This window comes from Orycteropus afer, unplaced genomic scaffold, assembly GCF_000298275.1.
Source record: "Orycteropus afer afer isolate SDZICR_OR568_19922 unplaced genomic scaffold, OryAfe1.0 scaffold00202, whole genome shotgun sequence".
NCBI classification, from domain to species: domain Eukaryota; kingdom Metazoa; phylum Chordata; class Mammalia; order Tubulidentata; family Orycteropodidae; genus Orycteropus; species Orycteropus afer.
In genome coordinates, this window is record NW_006921789.1 from 5,576,067 (window position 1) to 5,599,385 (window position 23,319).

The following is a 23,319-nucleotide window of genomic DNA, read 5'->3' on the forward strand; positions in this document are numbered from 1 at the left end:
AGTAACACACATGATGATACAACCCAGAAACCAACCCAGGGGGAAAAAAAAAAAACTGTTGTTACAGAACTTCTAGATGGTAGGGAAGTCAAGACAACTACAAGATAGAATGGACTGTTCTAAACTTGGGAAGAAAACTAGAAATCACAGGGTAACCTCAAAGAAAAATGATAAACCTTCACATAAAAAAGAGGACCAGCATAAATATTTAGCAAGCACTAAAACAATAGCAATGAAGGAAGTGATAACATGATTCATAAACAAAACAAGCTCAGCAGAAAATTATATGGAATGAAGAAATCAATACCACAAAAAAGCACATAACAAATATGACAGCAACAAATTCATATTTGCCTGTAATTACATATCTGGCAAGGGACATATCTCTAAGATTTATAGTGGAAGAGTGGATGACCAAACTATGGTACATACACATAATGGAATGTTATGCAGCACTAAAGAATAATGTAAAGCCTGCAAAACACCACATAATATGGATGAACTTGGAGGACGTTATGCTGAGTGAAATAAGTCAACCACAGAAGGACAAATATAATATTAGTTCATTGTTGTGGAGGCTCAAGGAAAGGTTTGTATATGGAGGGAAACTTTCTTTGTTGGTTGCCAGCGGTGGGAGGGGAGGGGTGGGACACCACCAAAAAAAAAAAAAAAAATTGAAGCATGTCACTTTAGTTTTGTGTATTTCACTGTACATAAATTATATCTCAATAAAATGCATTAAAAAAAAAAAAGCATCAATTCTTCTTCAGTCTTCCTTATTCTTGTCCAGCTTTCACATGCATATGAGACTATTGCAAACACCATGACTTGGGCTGGTACACCTTAGTCTTCAGAGAGACATCTTTTCTCTTCAGCCCTTTAAAGAGGTCTTTTGCAGCACATTTGCCCAGTGCAAATATGTTGTCTATTTCTTGACTGTTGCTTCCATTGGTGTTGGTTGTAGAACCAAGTAATATGAATTTCTTGACAAATTCAATCTTTTCTCCATTTATCATGATGCTGCTTATTGGCCCAGTTGTGAGGATTTTTGTTTTCTTTATGTTGGAAACATAAGATAGAACAGACTGTTCTAAACTTTATGTAGAGAACATAAAGAAAACTCGTCTGTCAGGTTTTTGTACTGTGGTGACTTGCGTGTTGCTGTGAGGCTAGAGGCTGTGCCACCAGTATTTCAAATACCAGCAGGGTCACTCATGGTGGACAGATTTCAGTGGAGCTTCCAGACTAAGACAGACTCAGGAGAAGGAAGGAGCCATCCACTTCTCAAAGAATTGGCCAGTGAAAAACTTATGAATGCATGAAACACTGTCTGATATTACCTTCCCCCCCTGGTAACCATCAAAGAATATTTCTTTTTGTGTGAAAACCTTTTATTGACTTCTTACAAAAGGAGTCTCAAACAGTATTTGCCCTTTTGTGATTGACTAATTTCACTCAGCATAATGTCCTGTAGATTCATCCATGTTATGAGATGTTTCAAGATTCCTCATTGTTCTTTAACATTGTGTACCATAGTGCATATGTACCATAATTTGTTTACCCATTGATGGATATTTAGGTTGTTTCCATCTTTCTGCTGTTATGAATAGTTCTTCAATGAACATGGGTGTGTATGTGTGTATATATCTATTTACAAACACTAGCACGGTTTTTCTTTTAGATACTTTTTGCATTCTCTTCCCACTCAATTGCCTATCCTTTCTTACTCCTGTCTGCTTCACTCTTTTTTCTTTATAAACAAACTGCCCCTTTCCTAACAAATATTTCTGCCCTCTCTCCTCTATCACCATGATAAACAATGCATGATAATAATAATAATAACTCAAACTTATTGCTGTGGAGTCAATTCTGACTCAAAGTGACCCTTTAGCACAGAGTAGAACTGCCCCATAGAGTTTCCGAAGCAGACTGCCACATCTCTCCCACAGAGTGGCTGGTAAGTTCGAACCACCAACCTTTTGGCTGCAAGTGCTACCAGGGCTCCCCAACACTACAAATGACAGGAATTTCTTCATGGGAAAGCATGGAATGATAGCTAATCTTTATTGAGTTCTTGCTTGGTGCCAGCTGCTGCTCTCAGCACTTCCCATGGATTAACTGTTCAGTCATAACATGAGGTGCTCTGTGTTGTAGAACCAAGCCTTGGGGGGCAACTTTGCAACCAGTCTTTAAAGCGTATAGGAGTCCTGGTGGCACAGTGGTTAAGTACTCAACTGCGAACTGAAAGGTTGGCACTTTGTGAATACAGCAGCTACTCTGTGGAAGAAAGATGTGTCAAGTCTGCTTCCATAAACCTTACAGCTTTGAAAATTCTGTGAGGCAGTTCTGTACAATCCGATAAGGTCACTATGAATCAGAATTGACTCCGTGGCAGTGGGTTTGGGTTTGGACTAAACTACTTGTCCAGTGAGAAATGGAATCAGTACTGTGTGGTCTTTACTAATGATCATGGTTTTGGCAAAGGTTTATTCTGTCTGCTCTAGAAATTTTGGTGAACACAGTGATTCTTAGCTATGACCTGATAGAGCATGATATTACCCAGGTTAAATTGACATTTTGCCACAAAACTCAAATGATGATTGCCTTTTCCTACTTTGGTGAAGTACTTAAATCAGTGGTTAGAATCTTCTCTGTGTGTGTGTGTGTGTGTGTGCGTTTATTTTATATCAAGAATATTAAGGTTATTTCCATTTTTTTCAGCAAATTGGGCAATTGATATGAGGGCGTATATAGAAGTTGAATTATCTTATTAATACTCATTTACTCTGGGCTGCTTATACTTGCTAAAAAAATGAATATTAATAACATAACCAAAATGACTGTTCATGGTTAGATTAATTGCCTCTTGTTGTTATTGTGTCTTATGAATACTTGCTAATGGCTTTATAATGCAGTGCTTGCCAACCCTTTTCATGATAGAGCATATGTATACAATAATAATATTTATGCAGCATGCTAGAATAAATGGCTCAGGGGCTTGGCTGCCTAAGAACGGAGAGGATCAATACTGCCTCCTACCTGTACCTATTCAGGGTACACTTGTTTTCTCTGTGTGTAGTCTGGGAAGCTGCCTTATGGTATATCACAGAAATTATATTGTCCTGTTGTCTAAGTTATGTAGTTCTACTATAACAAAAATATCAGGTGGATGGCTTTAGGAAATAGTAATAAATTCTGTCACTGTTCAGGAGGCTAGAAGTCCAAATTCAGGGCACCAGCTACAGGAGAAGGCTTTCTCTCTGTGCAAGCTCGGGGGGAAGGTCCTTGTCATCAATCTTCCCCTAGGAGTTTCTCAGCACAGGGACCTTGGGTCCAAAAGACACACTCTGCTTCTGGCTTGCTTTCTTGGTGATAGGAGATCCATCTGATCTCAGTTTACTAGTTTAATCTCTGATATCTCAAAAGACATTGACTCAAGATACAACCTAATCCTGCAGCTTCTATCCTGCCTCATTAACATCATAGAGGTTAGAATTTACAACATATAGGATAATTACATCAGATCACAAAATGGAGGATAATTACATAATACTGGGAATCATGGCCTAGCCAAGTTGACACATGTTTTAGGGGGACACAATTCAATCCATAATATTCTACCTTTTGGCTCCCAAAAATTCATGTCCTTGCCATATGTAAAACACATTCACCCTATCCTATCATCCCAAAAGTATTAAATCAATTCTAAGTCTGAAATCTCCTGGAGCAAAATTCCTCTTCATCTGTGTATCTAGCATACAAGTTATCTGCTTCCAAGGTACAATGGTAGAATATGCACAAGTTAGACATTTCCATTACCAATGGGAGAAATTGGAGGGAAAGAAGCAATAATGACCACCAAGCAACTCAAAAACCAGCAGAATATTTACATTAGCTATTGAGACTTGAAAATAATCCTCTCTTCTCTGAGACCACCTAGGCAATGGCCCTGTCCTCCAGACTGGGTGGTGGCTACACTCTGGGCTTCAGTTCTGTCTTCCAGCCCCACTGGGGTGGCAACTCTGCTTCCTCAGCTTTGGGCGGCCCCATTCTCCAAGTCCAACTGAGTAGCAGCCTCAGCTCCTTGGTCCTGGCAGGCCCCATTCTTCTGCCCCTTGGGCATGGCAGCAAGCCCCCTTCCCTGCCCCCACTCAGCTTTGGGCAGCAGATTTGACCCCATCCCCTTGGCACTTGTGAATGGCAGCCCCATATACCAGAATCGAGTTGGTGAGATCTGTTGCTTTGAAACATAAGAGGCCATGGCCCCACCTTTTGAAACCCAACAGGCCTTGGATTGACTGTTTGAGACTCCAGAGGTTGTGGCCCTACCCTTTGAGACTGAGGCAGTTCTGCTTCCCAAGCTCCTTGTCTCTACCTGGTTCCTGGGCCTCTCATCTCCTTATCTCCTTGGGCCTCTTAGGCTGGCCTGGCCTGCTTTGATAATTACATCAGATCACAAAACAGAGGATAATTACATGATACTAAGAATCATAGCCTAACCAGTATTGGGCATGTTTGTTGAGGGGACACAATTCAATCCATACCTGTGTTCTGCTAGTAACATTGATTCCTATATCTTACAATGCTATTGACTATTTCACTAGTCATCAATGTTCTCTGTTTCTGTCTACAAAAGAGCACTGTTCCCTCCAGCTATTCCCCTTCTTGAGGTTTGAGAGCCACTAAGAGATACAGGGGAGCTCTGGTAGCATAGTGCCTAAGCCATTTGACTGCTAACCTGAAGGCTGGCAGTTCAAATCCACCACCCACTCCTCAGAAGGAAGATTGGGCAATCTACTTCCGTAGTGATGCCACCTCGGAAACCCAAGGAGGGGTCACTATGAGTAAGATACGAATTGATGGCAGTGAGTTTTTGTTTTGGTTTTGGTTTTGGTTTAGGAGATGCAGTATCTAAGTTTATGCACTTGTCCCAAGAGAGTGTCCAATCACTCTGATGCTTCTTGGCTTTTCTAGTTTGATTAATTGCTGGCTCGCAGACTGCTCCAAATTCTCTGTTTTTGAAGCATGGCCATTAAATCTCACAGAGAGATCATTTTTATGGTACTCAATAGGAAGGGCTTGTATAAGAAATGAAAAGAAGAGAATAAATTCCATAGGGTCTGTGTTAGGTGAACAACTTAAGTCTCCTCTCTTTAAGTTTCTTTCTAGTTAAGCAGCTAAGTGCTTAACCACTGCATCACCAGAGCTCCTTCCAACTAACTTCTTGTGAGCCCTTGATGTAGAGCTCAGTGTCCTTAGGGGTCAGAGGAAGAAGAGACTTCAGGCTGTAAATTCTTTCTACAATTCTGAAAGCTCCTGGCTCTGCCTGAGCTGGTTTGCTTCTTAATACCAGAGCCTGTAGCTATCAGTTGACTGTGCTCCTTCCTTCTCACACACTCATTTCATTCTTCTACTCTCAAAGGCCAAGGAAGATACTGGGAGGAGTACAAGAATTAAAAGCCACAGAGGTAAATGCTATTATATACACAGTCCTGCAATAACAGTAATAACAATAATCTATGAGTGGATACATACATAGACATGCAAGCTAAATAGGAAAATAAATAAATAAATAAAAGTACCCTTCCTCCACTCCTAGAATGTAATCAGAATATTAGAACTGTAATATGCCTAATTAAGTTAATAATAATAATAAGGACTGAATCTTGGAACTCACAAAACCTAAGTTTGAGTCTCAACACTACCACTTATCCAGCTAAAAAGGCAAGTTCAGTTAATCTAAATCTTCTCTATAAAGTGGGGCTAATTATACTTACCTTTTACCTGTTGCCATTGAGTCGATTCCGACTCTTGGTGACCTCACCTATAGAGTAGAAGTGCACTCTAGAGTTTTCAATGGCTGTAACCTTACAGAAGTAGATCACCAGGCCTTTCTTTAACAGCCCCTCTGGGTTGATTTGAACTATAAGCTTTTTGGTAGTAGCTGAATGCAAACGATTTGTAGCACCCAGGTACCTCAGGGCTAATGATGTTGTGATACTTGCCGCATTTCCTTCCAGAGTTGATCTGAAGATCAAATCAAAGATCTCATGTATGAAAATACATAATAATAAGTTCTAAAAGTGAAAGGTTAATAAAATGTATTGTATTGAAAGCATCCAATTAGTTCTCAAGTCTAGTACCAGTTGCTTGTAAGAATTTCAGTATTAAGCGTGTGGCTCCTGTGATGACAAAATTAGCATGTGCTCTTCCTATTTATTCCCTCCCTCATCCTGCAGAGTAACCTGATCCACTACCTGGGCCTAAGCCATCATCTGCTCGCCCTGAATTTTATCATCGTTTCTTTCGGCAAGAAAAGTGCACGGTCGTCTGCTCAGGTGAAGGTGACTGACACTGACTTTGATGGTGTGGAAGTCAGAGTGTTTGAAGGCTCTCCAAAGCCAGAAGAGCCACTGAGACGCAGCGTTATTTACATACACGGAGGAGGCTGGGCCTTGGCAAGTGCAAGTACGTCTGGTCACCTTCACATTATTTGCGATTGCGACTGGCCCTGAGGGTGATTTATGATTGTATTGGCTCTCTTCTTGGGTAAGGAGTGGGGGACCAATTGTCTCAACTTCCCTTGACAGTCCCAGTTATTCCTGTTGTCCTATCAAAATTATTGATAATTTCCTCTTTTCACACTCAAAAATATCCTCTTGGTTTGAATGATAAGTTTTATGGTTACCCTCGGTAAAAGTTTTTATTTATTTAGTTAGTCAATTAGACTATTTTGAAAATACTTCCTGTGACCTAAGTCAGAGGCTAGTTTATTTCAAAGCACTGCTAATTGCTTTCTTCACCAAAACAAGGTGAAGTTTCACTGTGCCAGTATATGGGAATTATCTGTGACTCTTTTGTCAGCTTATATTTTGAGGACATCTTTCTGTAAAATAGAACAAGCTATTTCTGAATACATCAACATTTTATCTGCTTATAAAACCAAAGATTAATATATAAAAGGTACATATTTAAACTTTAAAAAGAAATGGTCTTGCAAATTTCAAGAATATTCTTTGCAGTGCTGGATAACTTTCATGACCGAACACATTCAAAATGGCAGGCAGACAGGTGGAGCAGCCCAGGAGAAAGCAGTTTCCCAAGAGGAAGTAAAGATCTCATCTCTGCTCCTATCTATCATAAAGCTACTTCCTCATCTTCAACCCAGAGCTTTTGGCACCCCTTAAGTTTAAAATGCAATAGCAACTTATTTTCATTGTTAATTAATTCAATGATTTTTTTTAATGCAGCAAAGGTCAAAAAGTATAACCTTTTCTAATTTTCATATTCACCATGTACAAATGTCACCTATTCTTTCATTCTCTGATTTGCTCAGGCTGTCAACAGATGTTCATTGAGTAACATAGGTTTACCCAAGTCTGAGGAGTTTTCTGGAGTGCAGGACTTTCAGTGCAAAAACTTAAACCGACCTGGGCAAACCTGGACCATTGTGGGTCACCTTAATGTGTTTTAGAGGGTAAGGTTATACGAAAGTGAATAAGACAGTCTCTGCTCAGAAAAAACTGAGTCTGTAGCCTTGGAACATTGCCAGGTAGGACACTGGTAGGAGGACAGTAAGGTAGACTTGCCAGGTGGAAACATTGCCAGGAGGACAGCAAGCGATGGCACACGTTACAAGAGGCAACCTGACCTTTTCACGCATTTTTGCTGATAATTCCTGCCAGAGGAAGAGCAGGTGTCTATGCCATTAGTAAATGTCTGGTTCTAGGACTGTCTTGGAAAGCCTATAAATAAGGAAATATCTGCCTTCCTATTGGCCCAATTTAGCTCTTGATTTATTGAAAGAACAACCAATGGGTTACATTTTTACATATTAAAATTGCTTCTGTCAATGCAGGCATTTGTGTCCTCCTGAAAATGCTAAGACTTCCTAATATTTTAGTTTGCCATCTGTGGGTTTAAACACAATACCATATTCTTCAAATCAGTGAATTTCCTAAATCATAGCAAATGTGGGGTGTTAAAAGTAAAATTTTATAGCTATAAGGAGGAAACTGCCTATTTGCTGTGATTTTTTTTGTTTTTGAGAAGCATATATTGAAAGAACTACAAAATCAGAATTAATTTGGTTCATTTAACATAATCCATTGTGAAATAAATGTTTAGTTAATTAAGAACACAGTTAGAAGGAATCTAATATTCATTTCCTGTTATTTTTTAGTAATTGCGTTTCATCAGAAACCAGATTTAACTTTTGTATCAGAAACCAGATTTAACTTATGCATTTGTACATGTACCTCTATTAATAAGCCATTTGTTCACATTTGGTTTTTAGTATCTTATTATTTCTTTTTATTAATAATAACTTAAGCCCAGGTCTAAAAGTAATGAATGATTAGCAGAATTTAAGAGTAAATTCTTACCTGTTTTATAGTGATCGTGCCTTTGGCTTCTTTCAGAAATTAGCTATTATGATGAACTATGTACAACAATGGCCGAGGAACTGAATGCTGTCATTGTCTCCATTGAGTAAGTAATTAACCTGAGTCATATCATTTAATCATTATTATTATTATTATTATTATGTGGATCCTAGATAACTGTTCAGTTTGTTTATTTTACAAGTGATAAAATAAAGTGTAAAATAAAAGCCTGGTGAGGTGAAGTGATTTGCTCAACATCACTCACATAACCAGAAAAACATATTTCAGATATAATTTAAAATTTTTTCAACTATCTTTATAATTTCTTTAATTATTTTTTCATACTAGTTTTGGAAACTTTTGGAAAAGGATTTAACTGAAAGTGAGTTACCTGCAATATGTAAGTTTGACTACTGCCTTTTTAATCTAAAAGGCAATCGGGGTTTCGAGAGAAGAGTTGGAAAAGTTATGACCTTGGAGTCAGGTTCTATGACTTGGACCTTGTGGATAGTAATAAATGTTCAATAAGTTCTAGTTGATATAAGGTATTATTACTGCCATCAGTAGTAGTATGAATATTAATGTTTTAAGCTGTCTCCACTAGTTCTGAATTAGCCACTTTTCTGGTCAACTAAGAATGAGAATAATAATTATAATAACTGTGGTGACAGTAATAATTCAAAAGTCATGGTTCCTGTTCTGTGCCAGGCTGCTTTTGCATTCATTGTCTCATATCTTTCAGGTCTTAACTCCAGTATTTAAAATTAGAACTATGCTCCTTCTGGAGCTCTGGTGGCACAGTGGGTCAGGCAATTGGCTGCTAGCCAAAAGGTCAGCAGTTCGAACCCACTAGCCACACCATGGGAGAAAGACGAGGCAGTCTGCTCCTGTGAAGAGTTACAGCCCTGGAAACCCTATGGGGCAGTTCTACTCTTACAGGGTCATTGTGAATCACAGATGATGGCAGTGGGTTTGGTTTATGCTCTCTCTACTTTTTTTTCTTTCCAAAGCCCTCATTAGTATCTGACAGACTATATACTTAACTTATTTATGTCTTAATTGTCATGAGCAGAGATAGACAATGCAGCTCCATGAAGGCAAGGATTTTAGGAATTTTTGTCTATTTTTTTCATTGCTGAACCATTAGTCCCTAGATACATCCCTGGCACATAGTTAGCCTTCAATGAATATTTGTAGAATCAGTGAATGAATGAAGAATCCCACTTAATTCTCATACAAGCCTTCCAAGATATATATTTTGACATCCTCCTCATAAATGAGAAAATTGAGGCTCTAAGAAGTTGAGTAACCTGCATATGGTCACATAGCTAGTAGCGATGAAGTGGGAATTTGGGGTTTTAAATCCAGTATCAAGTCAGTATTGGAGAAAGCTAATGATGTTGAGTGACAGGGCTGTGGCCACCACAGACACTGTCTATACCCTGAGCTCATCTAGTACTTTCCTTCCCTCTGCCCCGTCTGTCGGCTGTCCCCCTTGCCCGCCTCCCCCTTCATGGCTTATCTCCTCCTTGCCCCTACTCCAGATCTGGGATCTAAGAGAATTATTTCTTCTGTGGTCTCTAGCAATGGCTGGTCTCCAGAGTTGTCCACGCAGCTCTGACCCTGTGAACAGAAGCCCTTACAGTCATACAAGAGGCACTGAGGCTGCCTCCTCAGTGTGGATTCAGTGTCAGATGACCCTGGGCAGCTCCCCAGGCTTCCCTGGACCCTCAGCCAGACTTCCAACAAGCAAGGGCTCTCAGGGCAGTTTTTTAATGCAAGAAACTTCAAGTAAAAGATTGCGTCAACTAGCCTGGGCATAGGCCAGAAAAAATAGGGCCAGTTAAGCAGCTGCCACCTCGCTGTAGAACAATTCCCTACTACTCAGTGCCGTGGGACCAGCTTCAGGGCCCCTTCAGTGGTTTCCTGTGTAACTTCAGCTTTTCACAGGCCTGAGAAAAGGGGGAGGGTTGGGCTTGCTTGAGTTAGCACCACCACGATTCACCACTCACCCATGTAGGCCTCACCCTCCAGGACTTCAGTCCCAGTAGCTGGCCTTAGCTCTTCCTAACTGCTCTTCTCTACCTGTTAGCATCTGCCTCAAGGAAAACAAGTAGGTGTTCTTCTAACTCAAGGTTTATCATAAAACATAGAAGAATGGAGTTTTAATTTCCTAGTGCTGGTATAACAGAAATACCAAAGTAGGTGGCTTTAAAAATCAGAAATACAGTCTCACAGTTCTGGAGGCTGAAAATTCAAATCAGGATCTTGGCTATGATGATTCCTTTCTTGTAGGTAGTTCTGAGCATTCCTTGATTCCTTGGCTTGTAGGCAGTCCTCACGTGGCATCAGACCTGACCACATGCAACCCCTCCACCGTGTGTGCATATCTTAGTGTTTAATTTGCTCTTTTTTTTTTTTTTTTAAACTCAGAAATGACTAGATTTAGAACTCACCCTATTTGAATATACTCTAATTCATCTAACAAAGAAAACCCTCTTTTCAAACAGGATTACATCTGCAGGTATAGGGGTTAGGATTCCAACACATATCTGGAACAGTTTAATCTATAACAGTCTATTCCTAGGCTCCCCAATATTTGTGCCTTTTCCACATGCAAAACATTCACTCTATCAGAGATGGATTAGATATATTTAAGAAGTGGTTTTTTAGTTTGGTTTTGTTTTAAAGTACTGAAACATAGAAGAGGCTGCTTTACTCTTATCCTTCCATTGTGCCTAATGTAGCAACTAGAAATTTATCAGCTGGGAGGCATCACAGTGTAGCAGTTAAGTACCATCACTTACAGACTGTGTGACTTTAGACATGCCACTTAGTCTCACTTGCAAAATGGGCTTAGCAGTTTTCTGGAATGTTAGCTACTGGGAATAAAAATCATGTCTTACTGCCATTGGCTTCCCAGCACACAAGGCAAGGCTGACAACGCACATGCTAAGTAAATATATTTTGAGTTGGATTGATGACTTCAGAGTTTGATTCAGTAATTGAGATAAAAGGCGTCAGATACTCTAAAAATTTAGGCAGGCTGTAGTGCGCTATCCCATAGAACAGAAAGGTTCAACTTGTAAATACACTTATCAGTGTGGGTTTGGAATGACAGGCAACACATTTCTTTGCAGAATTAACGAGATATGGCAGTTAGGATTCCAGGCCAGCCCACAAAACACCATATAACCTATGCTCTAGTTGAAACATAGTCAACATCATATGATTGTGATACATTTCTTGGAAAGTATATTCAGAAGTCTAACTTGGGAACATATTTGTTCTCATTGCTTGCCTCTCTCCTCTTTCTTTTATTCCATAAAAACGTATAGAATTCTGTTATATGCCACCTACTATGTTAAATTCTGATGGCGTTGTAATACAGACATAATTCCTGCTTTCATAGAGTTTACAATCTAGATTTAAACAAACAACTAACCTTAAATAAGTAAATTTAAGTGTGGTATGTGATGGAAAGTAGGAGGGTAAGTGATAGGGTAGGCATTTGATGGGTAAGATCTTACCTTGTTTGAAGGATCAGAAAAAGTGTCTTAAAGAAAGTGATGTTTGAAATTAGCCTTAAGGATGTGCATAATCTAGTTAGACAAAGTGAGTTGATCCTGGGAGTCTGAAATGATGTCATAAGAGGGTTTGGGAGGGAGGGGAGAAGGCATTAAGGGAGTGAAGTATCAGAGAAGACTAATGAAAGGACTTATGCTTCCTGTGATGCCTGAAGAAAATAGATAAGGGTGGATGATCCTGAGAGTGTGCAGGAGGATGGTGGAACCTTGGCCTCCTGAGATTCTACCTTCTCCTGGCAGGCTGGCTGTCAGGGCCCGCTGTTCCTGGTCCTCAAGGCCCATAGGAGGAGGTGGTGGAGCCATGGCTTTGCTTCATGTAGGATGTGGCCTTGAGGAAGGTTATGATTTGAGAAGGAGGCTGAAAAGATTTGGGGGCAGCCCTAGTAATGGAATCAACACCCATGAAATGGATATAGGAATTGGAACTCCTTTGTTCATGTCACTGCTGCTGGCTCAAAGGTCAGTGGCTTCTACAGTACTCTGCTACTTTTACATATTACTTGCATAATAAGTATTTGTTAAATAAAGTTAAAAAATGCATGCATGTATCTTTATTTATATAATCTAAAAAAAACCCAAACTCACTGCTGTGGAGTCGGTTCTGACTCAGCAACCTCTCCTTGGGTTTCTGAAGCTGTATCTCTACAGAAGATTGCCCAGTCTTCCTTCCAATGCGTGGCTGATGGGTTTGAACTGCCAGCCTTCTGGTTAGAAGTCAAGTGCCTTAGGCACTACACCATGAGAGCTCCTATGTAATCTTGTTGTTGTTGTCATGTGTGGTTGAATTGGACCCAACTCATAGTGACCCCTCCTTGGGTTTCCAAGGCAGTATCACTACAGAAGTAGATTGCCCAACCTTCCTTCTGAGGAGTGGCTGGTGGGTTTGAACCACCAGCCTTCTGGTTAGCAGTCAAGTGCCTTAGGCACTATGCTACCAGAGATCCCATATATAATCGAGGGAAGTCTTTCTTATTTTATATTCATAAATTTTAATGCAGTTTAACAACAATATGGTAACCTTTTAACTTCTATTCTCTGTAATAAAACACAATGTTAGAACTACAAGACATAAGAGAATAGGAAGATTTAATTTCTCTCTTTAAGGTAAAATACATGTTAATAACAAAATGGGTAAGTTGAATATTATTAAATTCTACAGTGTATTTACCTTGCTTTTTTCTGTTTGGAAAACAGGTTTAAATTGTATTTTCCTTTTAATTAAATCTTTACTATCCTCATAAACTCTCGATTCCATGTAGAAACCTTAGAACTATTCCCATTCCACCTTACATAGAGAATTTAAAATTTTACAGGGATATAAAGAAGAATGTTGCTAACGTAGACAACAAAGAAGCTGAAGTGCTTATCTTAGTTTTGCTGCTAGCAGAGTTTTATAAGCAAAGGACCATTTATGCCTCCATCTTTTTCATCCATAAAATTAGATGAGTGCTAGCTGACAAAACCACAGTGCTTTTATTAGACTCAATACAACACACATTTTATTGTAAATATAAGACACTCTGAACAACGTTTAATGGTGGTGACCTGCCTAAGACTTTCCCTCTGCGCCTTTTCCTGCTATTGTTCAGAGTTGTGAGTGGAGAAATCCTCACTCATCACCCCCATCTGGACAACCCTAGAGGGTGGGTAGACCAAAATCTTAAGGAGTTCCCTTCCAAAAATAAAAGGACTGTTCACCCAAAACTGATCTTTTACTCAGTTTAGGCTGACCTAAGCAAACTTAAAGACCAATGTCACAAATAATTTAATACTATGGAACAAAAATATTGCCACTCCTTTTAAGAAGTAATGGGAGCTCTGGTGGCATAGTGCCTGAGGCATTTGACTGCTAACCAGAAGGCTGGCAGTTCAAATCAGCCAGCCACTCCTAGAAAGGAAGATTGGTCAATCTACTTCTGTAGAGATACAGCCTTGGAAACCCAAGGAGGGGTCACTATGAGTCAGATCTGACTCGATGGCAGTAACTGTCCTATATTTAAGAAGTAGGTTGTTTTATTAAAGCTCTCAGCTACTAAACAAAGGCAGTTCAGACATGTGGGAGAAAGACATGGCAGTCTGCTTCCCTGAAGATAACAGCCTAGGAAACCCTATGGGGCAGTTCTGTTTTATCCAACAGGGTCACTATAGTTGGGATCAACTAGATGGCAAGGGGTTTGGTTAACAGGTTTAATCATTACCTGTGTGGAGGCAGGCCACAGTAAGCCAACTCTGGGAGCAGCAGATGGTGGGAGTTTGTGTGCATGGAGGCAAGCTGTGGTAAGCCAGCCCCGGGAGCAGCAGAAGGCAGGTATTTGCACCTTGGAGGCAGGCCAGGTGAGTAGGCTGGGGGAGACAAGGAAATGAGCAGAGCAGTTTGGAACAGCTAAGGGAGACAAACTTGTCTGTCAGTTTGTAATACTATGGTGGCTTGAGTGTGAGGCTGGAGGCTATGCCACTGGTGTTTTAAGTTCTAGCAGGGTTACCCATGCTGGACAGGTTTCAGCAGAGCTTCCAGACTAAGACAGACTCGGAAGAAGGAAGAGGCCATCCACTTCTCAAAGAATTGGCCAGTGAAAACCTTATGAATAGCAGTGAAACAGTGTCTAATATATTACTGGAAAACTTTATGAATAGCCCTGAAACATTGTGCGATATAGTGCTAGAAGACGAGCCCTTCAGGTTGAAGAGGACTCAAAATATGACTGGAGAAGAGCTGCCTCCTTAGGGTAGAGCCAACATTAATGATGTGTGTAGTGATTAAGTTTGTGTGTCAACTTGGCTGGGCCTGGTTGAGTGGCTGGGCAGCTGGTGATAGTTATTCCCCATGATGAGACTGGCAGTCAACTCCATGGTGGGATCTACCACAAGCAGCTGAGTAGCTACTTTTGGTATATGGTGTGCTTCCCGTATATAAGAAGCAGCTTTGGGAATGGTCTCTAGCTTATGGCATGCTTGGGCCCTGCATGTAGCCATCGTTGTTCAGCAGCCTGCCATGTCTGCTGACCTTTGGACTTAGAATGGACTTAAATTAATGGCCTGATGTGTGGTTTGGTAACATCGGGACTGTGCCATCTTGTTTGTTGACCTTGGGCTTGGCAGCCTCAGCAGCCAGCAGCTGTCTGAGTGAAGAAACGGCTCTAGCTCCAATGGGCTGGGAGCAAGAGACAGAGCTGGACCCCAAGGTTGAGGGGCTTTCACCCAGACCCTAGAACCTGGCACTTTGAACTCGAAGTTAAAGCCCCCATACTGTGAGAGAATAAACTCCTGTTTGTTAAAGCCATCCCATTTGTGGTATATTCTTGTCAGAGTGACACTAGGTAACCAGAACAATGTGGATAGAGTAAAGCTTTCAGGACACCCATTTGCTGATGTGGTACATCTCAAGATAAGAAGAAACAGCTGCAAACATCCATTAATAACCAGAATATGAAATGTATGAAGTATGAATCTAAGAAAATTGGAACCTGTCAAAAATGATATGGAACACATAAAGATTGATATGCTAAGCATTAGTGAGCTGAAAAGGACTGGTTTTGACCATTTCAAATCAGACGATCATATGATCTACTATGCTGGGAATGACAAATTGAAGAATGGTGTGGCATTCATTATCATGAAGAATATATCAAGATCTATCCTGAAGTACAATAATGTCAGTAGTAGGATAATATCCATATACCTGCAAGGAAGACCAGTTAATATTATTATTATTATTCAAAATTTTATTTATTTATTTATTTTTGGATATTATCATTAATAATATTAATATTATTGAATATTAATATTCAAATTTACTCACCAACCACCAAAGCCAAAGATGAGGAAATTGAAGATTTTTACCAACTTCTGCAGTCTGAAATTGACCGAACATGCTGTCAAGATGTGTTAATTATCATTGGTGATTGGAATGCAAAAGTTGGAAACAAAGAAGAATCACTGGTAGTTGGGAAATTTGGCCTTGGTGATAGAAATGACGCTGGAGATCTCATGATAGAATTTTGCAAGACCAACGACTTGTTGTTGGCAAAGAATGCTCAAAGTCCCATGGACTGCTAAAAGAACAGATCTGTCCTGGAGGAAGTGCAGCCAGAATGCTCCTTGGAAGCGAGAATGGCCAGACTTTGTCTTACCTACTTTGGTCTTGTTGTCAGAAGGGATCATTCTCTGGAAAAGGATATCATCCTTGGTAAAGTGGAAGGTCATCGAAAGAGGGGAAAGCCCTCAACAAGATGGATTGACACAGTGCCTGCAGCAATGGGCTCGGGTATAGTAGGGATGTGAGGCTGGCACAGGGCTGGGCACTGTTGTACATAAGGTCTCATGAGTCGGAGACGACTTGACAGCACCTAACAACGAGCTGCTCCTTTGACATATTTATGTGTTCTTGGCTCCATTTTCTAGTGACATAACCGGCCCCTGCACTGTGGTTTATGATCTTTTAGAGTTTGGGGGTGGAAATTGGTGTTTTAAAAAGCCTCAGCTGCAGCTATTGAACACCTGTGACCACAAACCACTGTGGGATTGTGTAGCCTAGAACTACCCACATCTGAACCCTATGGGGCTGTTTTTAGCTCCTGACACCACTCAGAGAAAGGAGGCCAGAAGGAACTGGCACCAGGCCTGTTTGGGTTTTTGTAGCCACCTTGGGGAATGCTCTGGTTCTCTATTTACCCTTGAGGTTAAAGGCAAGGTTTGCATCTGAATGGGAGGAGGCAGTTTAGATAAACCCTGAGAGCCCTGGGAGCTGGCGTCTGTTTACAGAGATATGTCTTATGAAGTCTTAAGCTGTGAACAAAGCATCAGAGTATCACATCCTTTAACAGATCACGGTTCTAGACTCAATCATTAGGATTTTGGTAAAGCATCCTGATACCTGTCAGTTCATTTGAATATTATTCTTGTCCAGTCGCCAAAAACCCATCGCCATCAAGTTGACTCTGACTCATGGTGACCCCATGTGTGTTGCAGAGTAGAACTGCTCCATAAGGTTTTCATAGTTCTAATCTTTATAAAGAAGATTGGGCAATCTACTTCCATAGTGATTCTGCCTCGCAAACCCAAGGAGGGGTCGCTATGAGTCAGGGCCGACTCAACGGCACATGGCAACAACAATCTTTATGGAAGCAGATTGCCAGGCTTTTTTCTGCAGTACCACTGGTGCATTTGAACTGCTAACCTTTAGGTTAGTAAAACAAACAAACTCGTTGCTGTCAAGTCCATTCCAACTCACAGTGATCCTAAAGGGCAGAGTAAAACTGCCCCATCGGGTTTCCAAGGCTATAAGCTTTTTTGTTTACACCAAGGAAAGAAAATGTTTTTTTTTGTGACCTAGCTAGATAGACACAAGAATTTATGCTTATATTGAAACTTTTCATAATACAAATGAATACACATTATTCTAATGTAAATATGCAGAAGATTAAAATTGTAATCAACAACATTATGCAAATTGGCTGCAAAAACTGGTTGATATTAATAAATTTAGAATTGCTTGTCAACTTGTATAATACCCCTTTGAACTTAATGACACTGAGTTGATGTAAGAGTTAGTGAATTTATTTAACTTTAGAGTTTTGAAACTGATAGGCTTTTACTTCAAAGTCAAATCAATTCTAAAATAGAAGCAGTTTTGTCAATATGAATGTGAATATTAAAGGAAAATTATTATTTTTGTCCTTGATTCAGTTATTAAAAAACTTTTAAGTATGCTTTAGAACAACCTAAGTATGTTAATCCACTTTTTTCAATGGTGTATTTTATGAAATCTAAATATAGATCAGATATTTCTGGTGAGAATGTAGCATCCAAATTGAGATAAGAGTATAATCTTTACAGAAGTAAACTGCCTTATCTTTCTACCATGGAGTGGCTGGTGGGTTCGAACTGCACATCTTTTGGTTAGCAGCTGAGTGCCTTAACCACTGCAACACTAGAGCTTGTTCCCAGAACAAATCTATTGTGCTCTTATTGGGAGAATTTTTTTTTTTTTTTACTTAAAAAAACAAACAAAGCTTTATCTCTCTCTGCTACAAGAAATGGGAGTATTATTTCATTGCAAAATATCATATTCACCTTTCACCTAATTGGCATTGTTTGAGAAGAACCCAGTGTACTTGCACACAGCTGAAGGCTGTACACATAGTTTGTAGATTAGGTTATTTCGAGGGAGAATGCATTATTACAACAATCTGAGAACACTAGTATCATTCAGGATGGATTGATCTATATGGAATCATACTGATAGTAGCATCTTGAAAGATTTAGACCGAAACTATAGGGGTCAGTGAGTTTATGTTAATGGTTGAGGAACAATTCAGAAAAGAAGGATGAGAATGGCTATACAACTTGAAGAATGTAATCAATGTCAGTGAATTGCACATACAGACATTGTTGAATCTATGTATGTCCTGCTGTGTATATTCTCCACAACAACCACACACACACACACACACACATACAAAAGTGAAAAAAAAAAGTACCATGTGCTGGGCACTGCTGGCTGCTTTTGTTTTGAGAATATTGAAATTCTCATTGAATTCATGCAAGATACTCTGGGATATATCAGAAATGTACAATTTCGAAATTCTATTGTTCTGGTTAGGAGCTCCAGTGGCATAGTGGATAAGGCATTTTGCTGCTAACCAGAAGATTGGTGGTTCAAACCCATCAGCTGCTCCATGGAAGGAAGATGATGAGGCATTCCACTTTCTTAAAGATTTACAGCCTTGGAAACCCAATGGGGATCCCTATGAATCAGAATTGACTGGATGCCAGTATATATATATATATATATATATTCGCTTAATGTCCACAATTTGTTCTGTGAAATAGAACTTTAGGTGATTTAGACATTGTACAAACATATTATATATAGGCAGTCCCTGTACAATCCATAGTTAAATCCCTGTAAAGCCTATAATAGTCAAACCTTATGAAAGTCTGCTAGACAAAGTCTGATTTGGGCTGGGGAGTGGCTTCATGGGCAGCCAGATCCAGACTTTGTGCATGTCTGGATGGGAGTGAGCACACTGGGGTCACGGAGAGGTGGCCTTGGGGACAGGTGTGTGTGGGTCTACTACCACCCTGTTGGTGCAGCCACTTCTTGATCATGTACAACCGCTGACACTGGGGGCACCTAGCATGAGGCAGGAGTGGAGGAGGCATGGCAGGTGCTGCCTTGAGCTGAGTAAAAGGCTACATGTCTGCTTAGAGGAAGCATGAAGCCTGGAAGAGGGGCAGAAGAGGAAGGAGCAAGCACTACAGGGATTGCGATGTGCCCTGGAGTCCTGCTACTCATCCACTATGGTGGTTTGTGGTATTTAAAACAAATAGAGTGAAATAATAAACAGAAGGAAAGTTGGTTTCCCTTAACCACACACACACACACACACACACACACACACACACACACTTAAGGGACCATGGACATATATGTGGAGGGACATTCCCCAGCAGTTGTTAATCGATGCATACTTACATATATTTAAGGCTGGGGTTCAAAGTTTGTGAATTCAGATCCCAGCTCTTCCACTTACCAGCTATTATGGCAAGTTATGCATGGTCCTGGAGCCTTGTGTTCTCATCCTTAATGAAACCCGCAGGTTTACTCTGAGATTTGAGTGAAAGGAGTCTATAGAGCACCTGGTGAGGTGCCTCACCCAGCAGGAATACAATCATTTTTATATAGTATGCACATTTATTCAATTGATTAAACCTCATGCCTGAGTTTGCACCAAATTTTGTTCCTCTAGTAGAAGGTAAGGAGCCCTGATGGTACAGTGGTTAAATGCTCAACTGGTAACTGAAAAGTTAGCGGTTCAAGCCCACCAGTCTCTCCATGGAAGAAAGATATGACAGACTACTTCTGTAAAGATTTACAGCCTTGGAAATCTATGGGGCCAGTCGGAATTAATTTGTGGGTAATAGGTTTGATTTTTGGGTTTTAGAAGGTATGCACGATAAGAAAGACCAGCAGTCTAGCTGGCTTTGCAGGGTTTTCTCTGCTCTTGGTAAGTTAAAACCAAACTCACCATCATCGAGTTGGTTCCAACTCATAGACCACCCCTCCGCATTGGTTTCCAAGGCTGTAAGTCATTACAGAAGCAGACTCCCTGAGGAAACACCAACCTTTTGGTTAACAGCCAAATGCCTTACGACTACACCATCAGAGCTCCTTTATGAGTGAGTTGGAGAAATTTAAATAATGTTTGCTATAAGGTCAACCATTTGTGAACTTAAAAAAAAAGAATACTCTTTCAGTACTTTGCAGGAACATAGCTTTGAGCACAAGCAATAGAAAGCAAATACATACATAAATATATATGTATGCTTTCTTTGGCTGTACTATCCAGAAATTTCCTTCTGATTCTCAATTTTTTGTGTCTATAACAAACTTTAATTATAAATCTCAGGTTGATTTCAAGCTACTCTCAACATTCATCTTATACCAGGTGATCTAAAAAATATCTAGTTGTATAATATTCTCCAGTCTACAAAAAATAATATCCTGCTTTATTGAATAAACCTGGAGAAAGTTTATGTCTTGAACAAAGATGAGTGTTTTTTCTGGTTACCTAGTGCCGCTAAAGCAAGAATATACCACAAATAGGATGGCCTTAACAAACAGGAGTTTATTCTCTCACAATTTGGAGGCTTTCAGTCCAAGTTCAAAGTGCCAGGCTCTAGGGGCTGGATGAAGGCCCCTCAACCTTGGGGTCCAGCTATGCCTCCTGCTCCCGGCCCACTGGATCTAGAAGCGTTTCTTCACTCAGACAGCTGAGGCTGACAAACCCAAGGTCAACAGATAAAAAGGCACAGACCCGATGTTACCAAACCACACGGCAGGCCATTAATTTAAGTTATTTGTAAGTCCCAAGGTCAGCAGAGCATGGCAGGCTACTGAACAACATGGCTACATACAGGGTCCAAGCGTGCCATAAGCTAGAGACCATTCCCAAAGCTGCTTCTTATATACAGGAAGCAAACCACATACCCAAAACAGCTACTCATCTGCTTGTGGTAGATCCCACCATGGAGTTGATTGCCAGTCTCATCATGGGGAATAACTTAACACCAGCTGCCCAGCCACTCAACCAGGCCCAGGCATGTTGACACACAAACATAACCACCACAAGTGTATATGTCTTGAAGGGTGCCAGAAACACTTTTGCATCATAACCTGTTTGTTTTAAGCATGTTTACTCTGTAAGCTGAGCTAATTATTAATTGATAAGATATGAGGCAGAAAGCTGTTCTTTTAGGTTACCCATATCCTTGATTCAAAGTCACTGAGACTTTTTCAGAAACAGCATCTAAAACCTCAATTTAATTCAAGTATGTGTACAAATGGGAATATGTTCTGGCTTCCTGGGCAACCAGGGAAGACAGTTTACCATGATATGTGAGGCTATTGTTGTTGTTGTTGTTATGTGCCATCCAGTCGGCCCCGACTCATAGCGACCCCTCCTTGGGTTTCCGAGGCAGTATCACTACGGAAGTAGATTGCCCCATCTTCCTTCCGAGGAGTGGCCGGTGGGTTTGAACCACCAGCCTTCTGGTTAGCAGTCAAGTGCCTTAGCCACTATTCTACCAGAGCTCCTATGTGAGGCTATTACTTACCTAAAAAAAAAAGCTTTTATTTTCACAACTTGAGTCATGAACTACATTTTTTTCTTAAAAGTTCAGTTAAAATGTATTGATATTTGAGCTCTGAAGTATAAAGGGACTGACAGTCCAACTTGGTGGAAATATGTTGGGGTAAAATATACAGAAAAACCAAGAATTAGGTATTAGCATAAATGTCTCTAATATTGAATTATGAGGTCTAATTGCTAAAATATCAAAAGGAAGAGTGCTAAATAGAAATTACAATGAGAAGTGCATTTATTTTTAATTCATTAAGAGAACTAGAAATTGAACCTGGTAATTCTGAAATTGAAAAAAAACAGGCCTGGTCCAAGAACTGGGGGTAAATGGAATCCTGTGCGATGACTCCACCTAGTGGACAAAGTCATGCAATCCTACTCCTTTCCCCCTTTAACCAATGGAAGCAACTTTAAGACAGTGAAAATCACTTTGGATGATTAACTGATCACCACAGATGGGAAAGTAATAAATTAGAAAGTTCATTTTATCTGCTATAAGGTAAACCATTTAAGGAATTTCTTATTGCATTTAGATTTTCAAAATTTATTAATTCATGAAAGACCACATCTACATTCACTACTTATCAAAGTATTTCACAAATATTTGTTCATTTGATTATATCTGCACTGCATGTCAAGATGTTTAATCAGCTAGCTGGATTTTAGATGGAGGAAATAAATGGCCTTAGGAAAAAATGACTCCAGGTAACAAATATGGTAATTATAAACAGAAAGAAAAAGACCAGAGTCTTAAAACTCTTGTTAGAGTTTTGGTTAAGTAATTAATTTTGATCCTGCTTTGTTTTGATATGTATTTTATTTATGTTACAAAGCAAGTAACTTTCCTGTACCTCATTTCTTCATTTGCAAAATGAAGACATGTTAATACTTGATAAAATTTTCTTGAATGCATGATCATTCCTTAAAAAAGTATCAAGAAATAGTAGCCAGCTCAACCCCAGAAGGTAGGTGGGGTTATAGTCAAGAAAGTCTGCCTGGATAGTTCACAGATACAGGTTAATTCCAAAGGTTTATTTTCCTGAACAGATTTGTTGTGTTGTACATGCTGTGAAGTATTTCCTGCAACCGAAGTCTTACGGAAGTATTTGGTTGATCCAGGTTAAAACATGAGTGAGAATTAATAAGCAAGGGAGGAGGGTGGAGAACAAGAGGGCATGCCAAGTCGGGATTGTCAATATGGAGATGTAGGGCAAATTTATGGACAGAGGATTTGATAAACGAGGGTTCTTTGGGACTCTAAAGGGTATCCCCCAAAGGGATGCTGATCCTGAAAACTAGAGTGATAGGAGGAGCCCCAGGAAGTGTTAACGCCTGGAGGGCCCATACACTTGACACACTTGGTTAAAAACTGCCCTTTTAGTTTCATCCTCCAATGAATGAGTGCATTGCTTGGGTTTAATGTGAGGCTGGTGTGGATTTCTTCAATGGAGTATATAATTTGATTATATTTATCAAACAAATTGTGAAGAATACTGTATGGGTACATTAAACATCAGAGAATGGAGTGATTGATGTGGCCAAGAGGTGTTGTGAATGAAACAGTGACTTCCAAAAATGAAATTCTATAACTTATTGTAGCTGTTGTTGTTATTTGCCATCGAGTCGGCCACAACTCATCGTGACCCCTCCTTGGGTTTCCAAGGCAGTATCACTACGATAGTAGGAATGCCCAACCTTCCTTCC

At 40.0% G+C, this 23,319-nt stretch overlaps 1 protein-coding gene across 1 annotated transcript in view; it reads left to right on the plus strand.

Moving 5' to 3' along the window:
- Nucleotides 1-23,319, plus strand: part of NCEH1 (neutral cholesterol ester hydrolase 1) — a 97,715-nt gene that overhangs the window by 71,056 nt on the left and 3,340 nt on the right. The window contains exons 2-3 of the mRNA XM_007948104.2: nucleotides 6,240-6,468; nucleotides 8,421-8,490. Of these exons, the coding sequence (XP_007946295.1) occupies nucleotides 6,240-6,468; nucleotides 8,421-8,490 (299 nt within the window). The remainder of the gene's footprint in view (nucleotides 1-6,239; nucleotides 6,469-8,420; nucleotides 8,491-23,319) is intronic.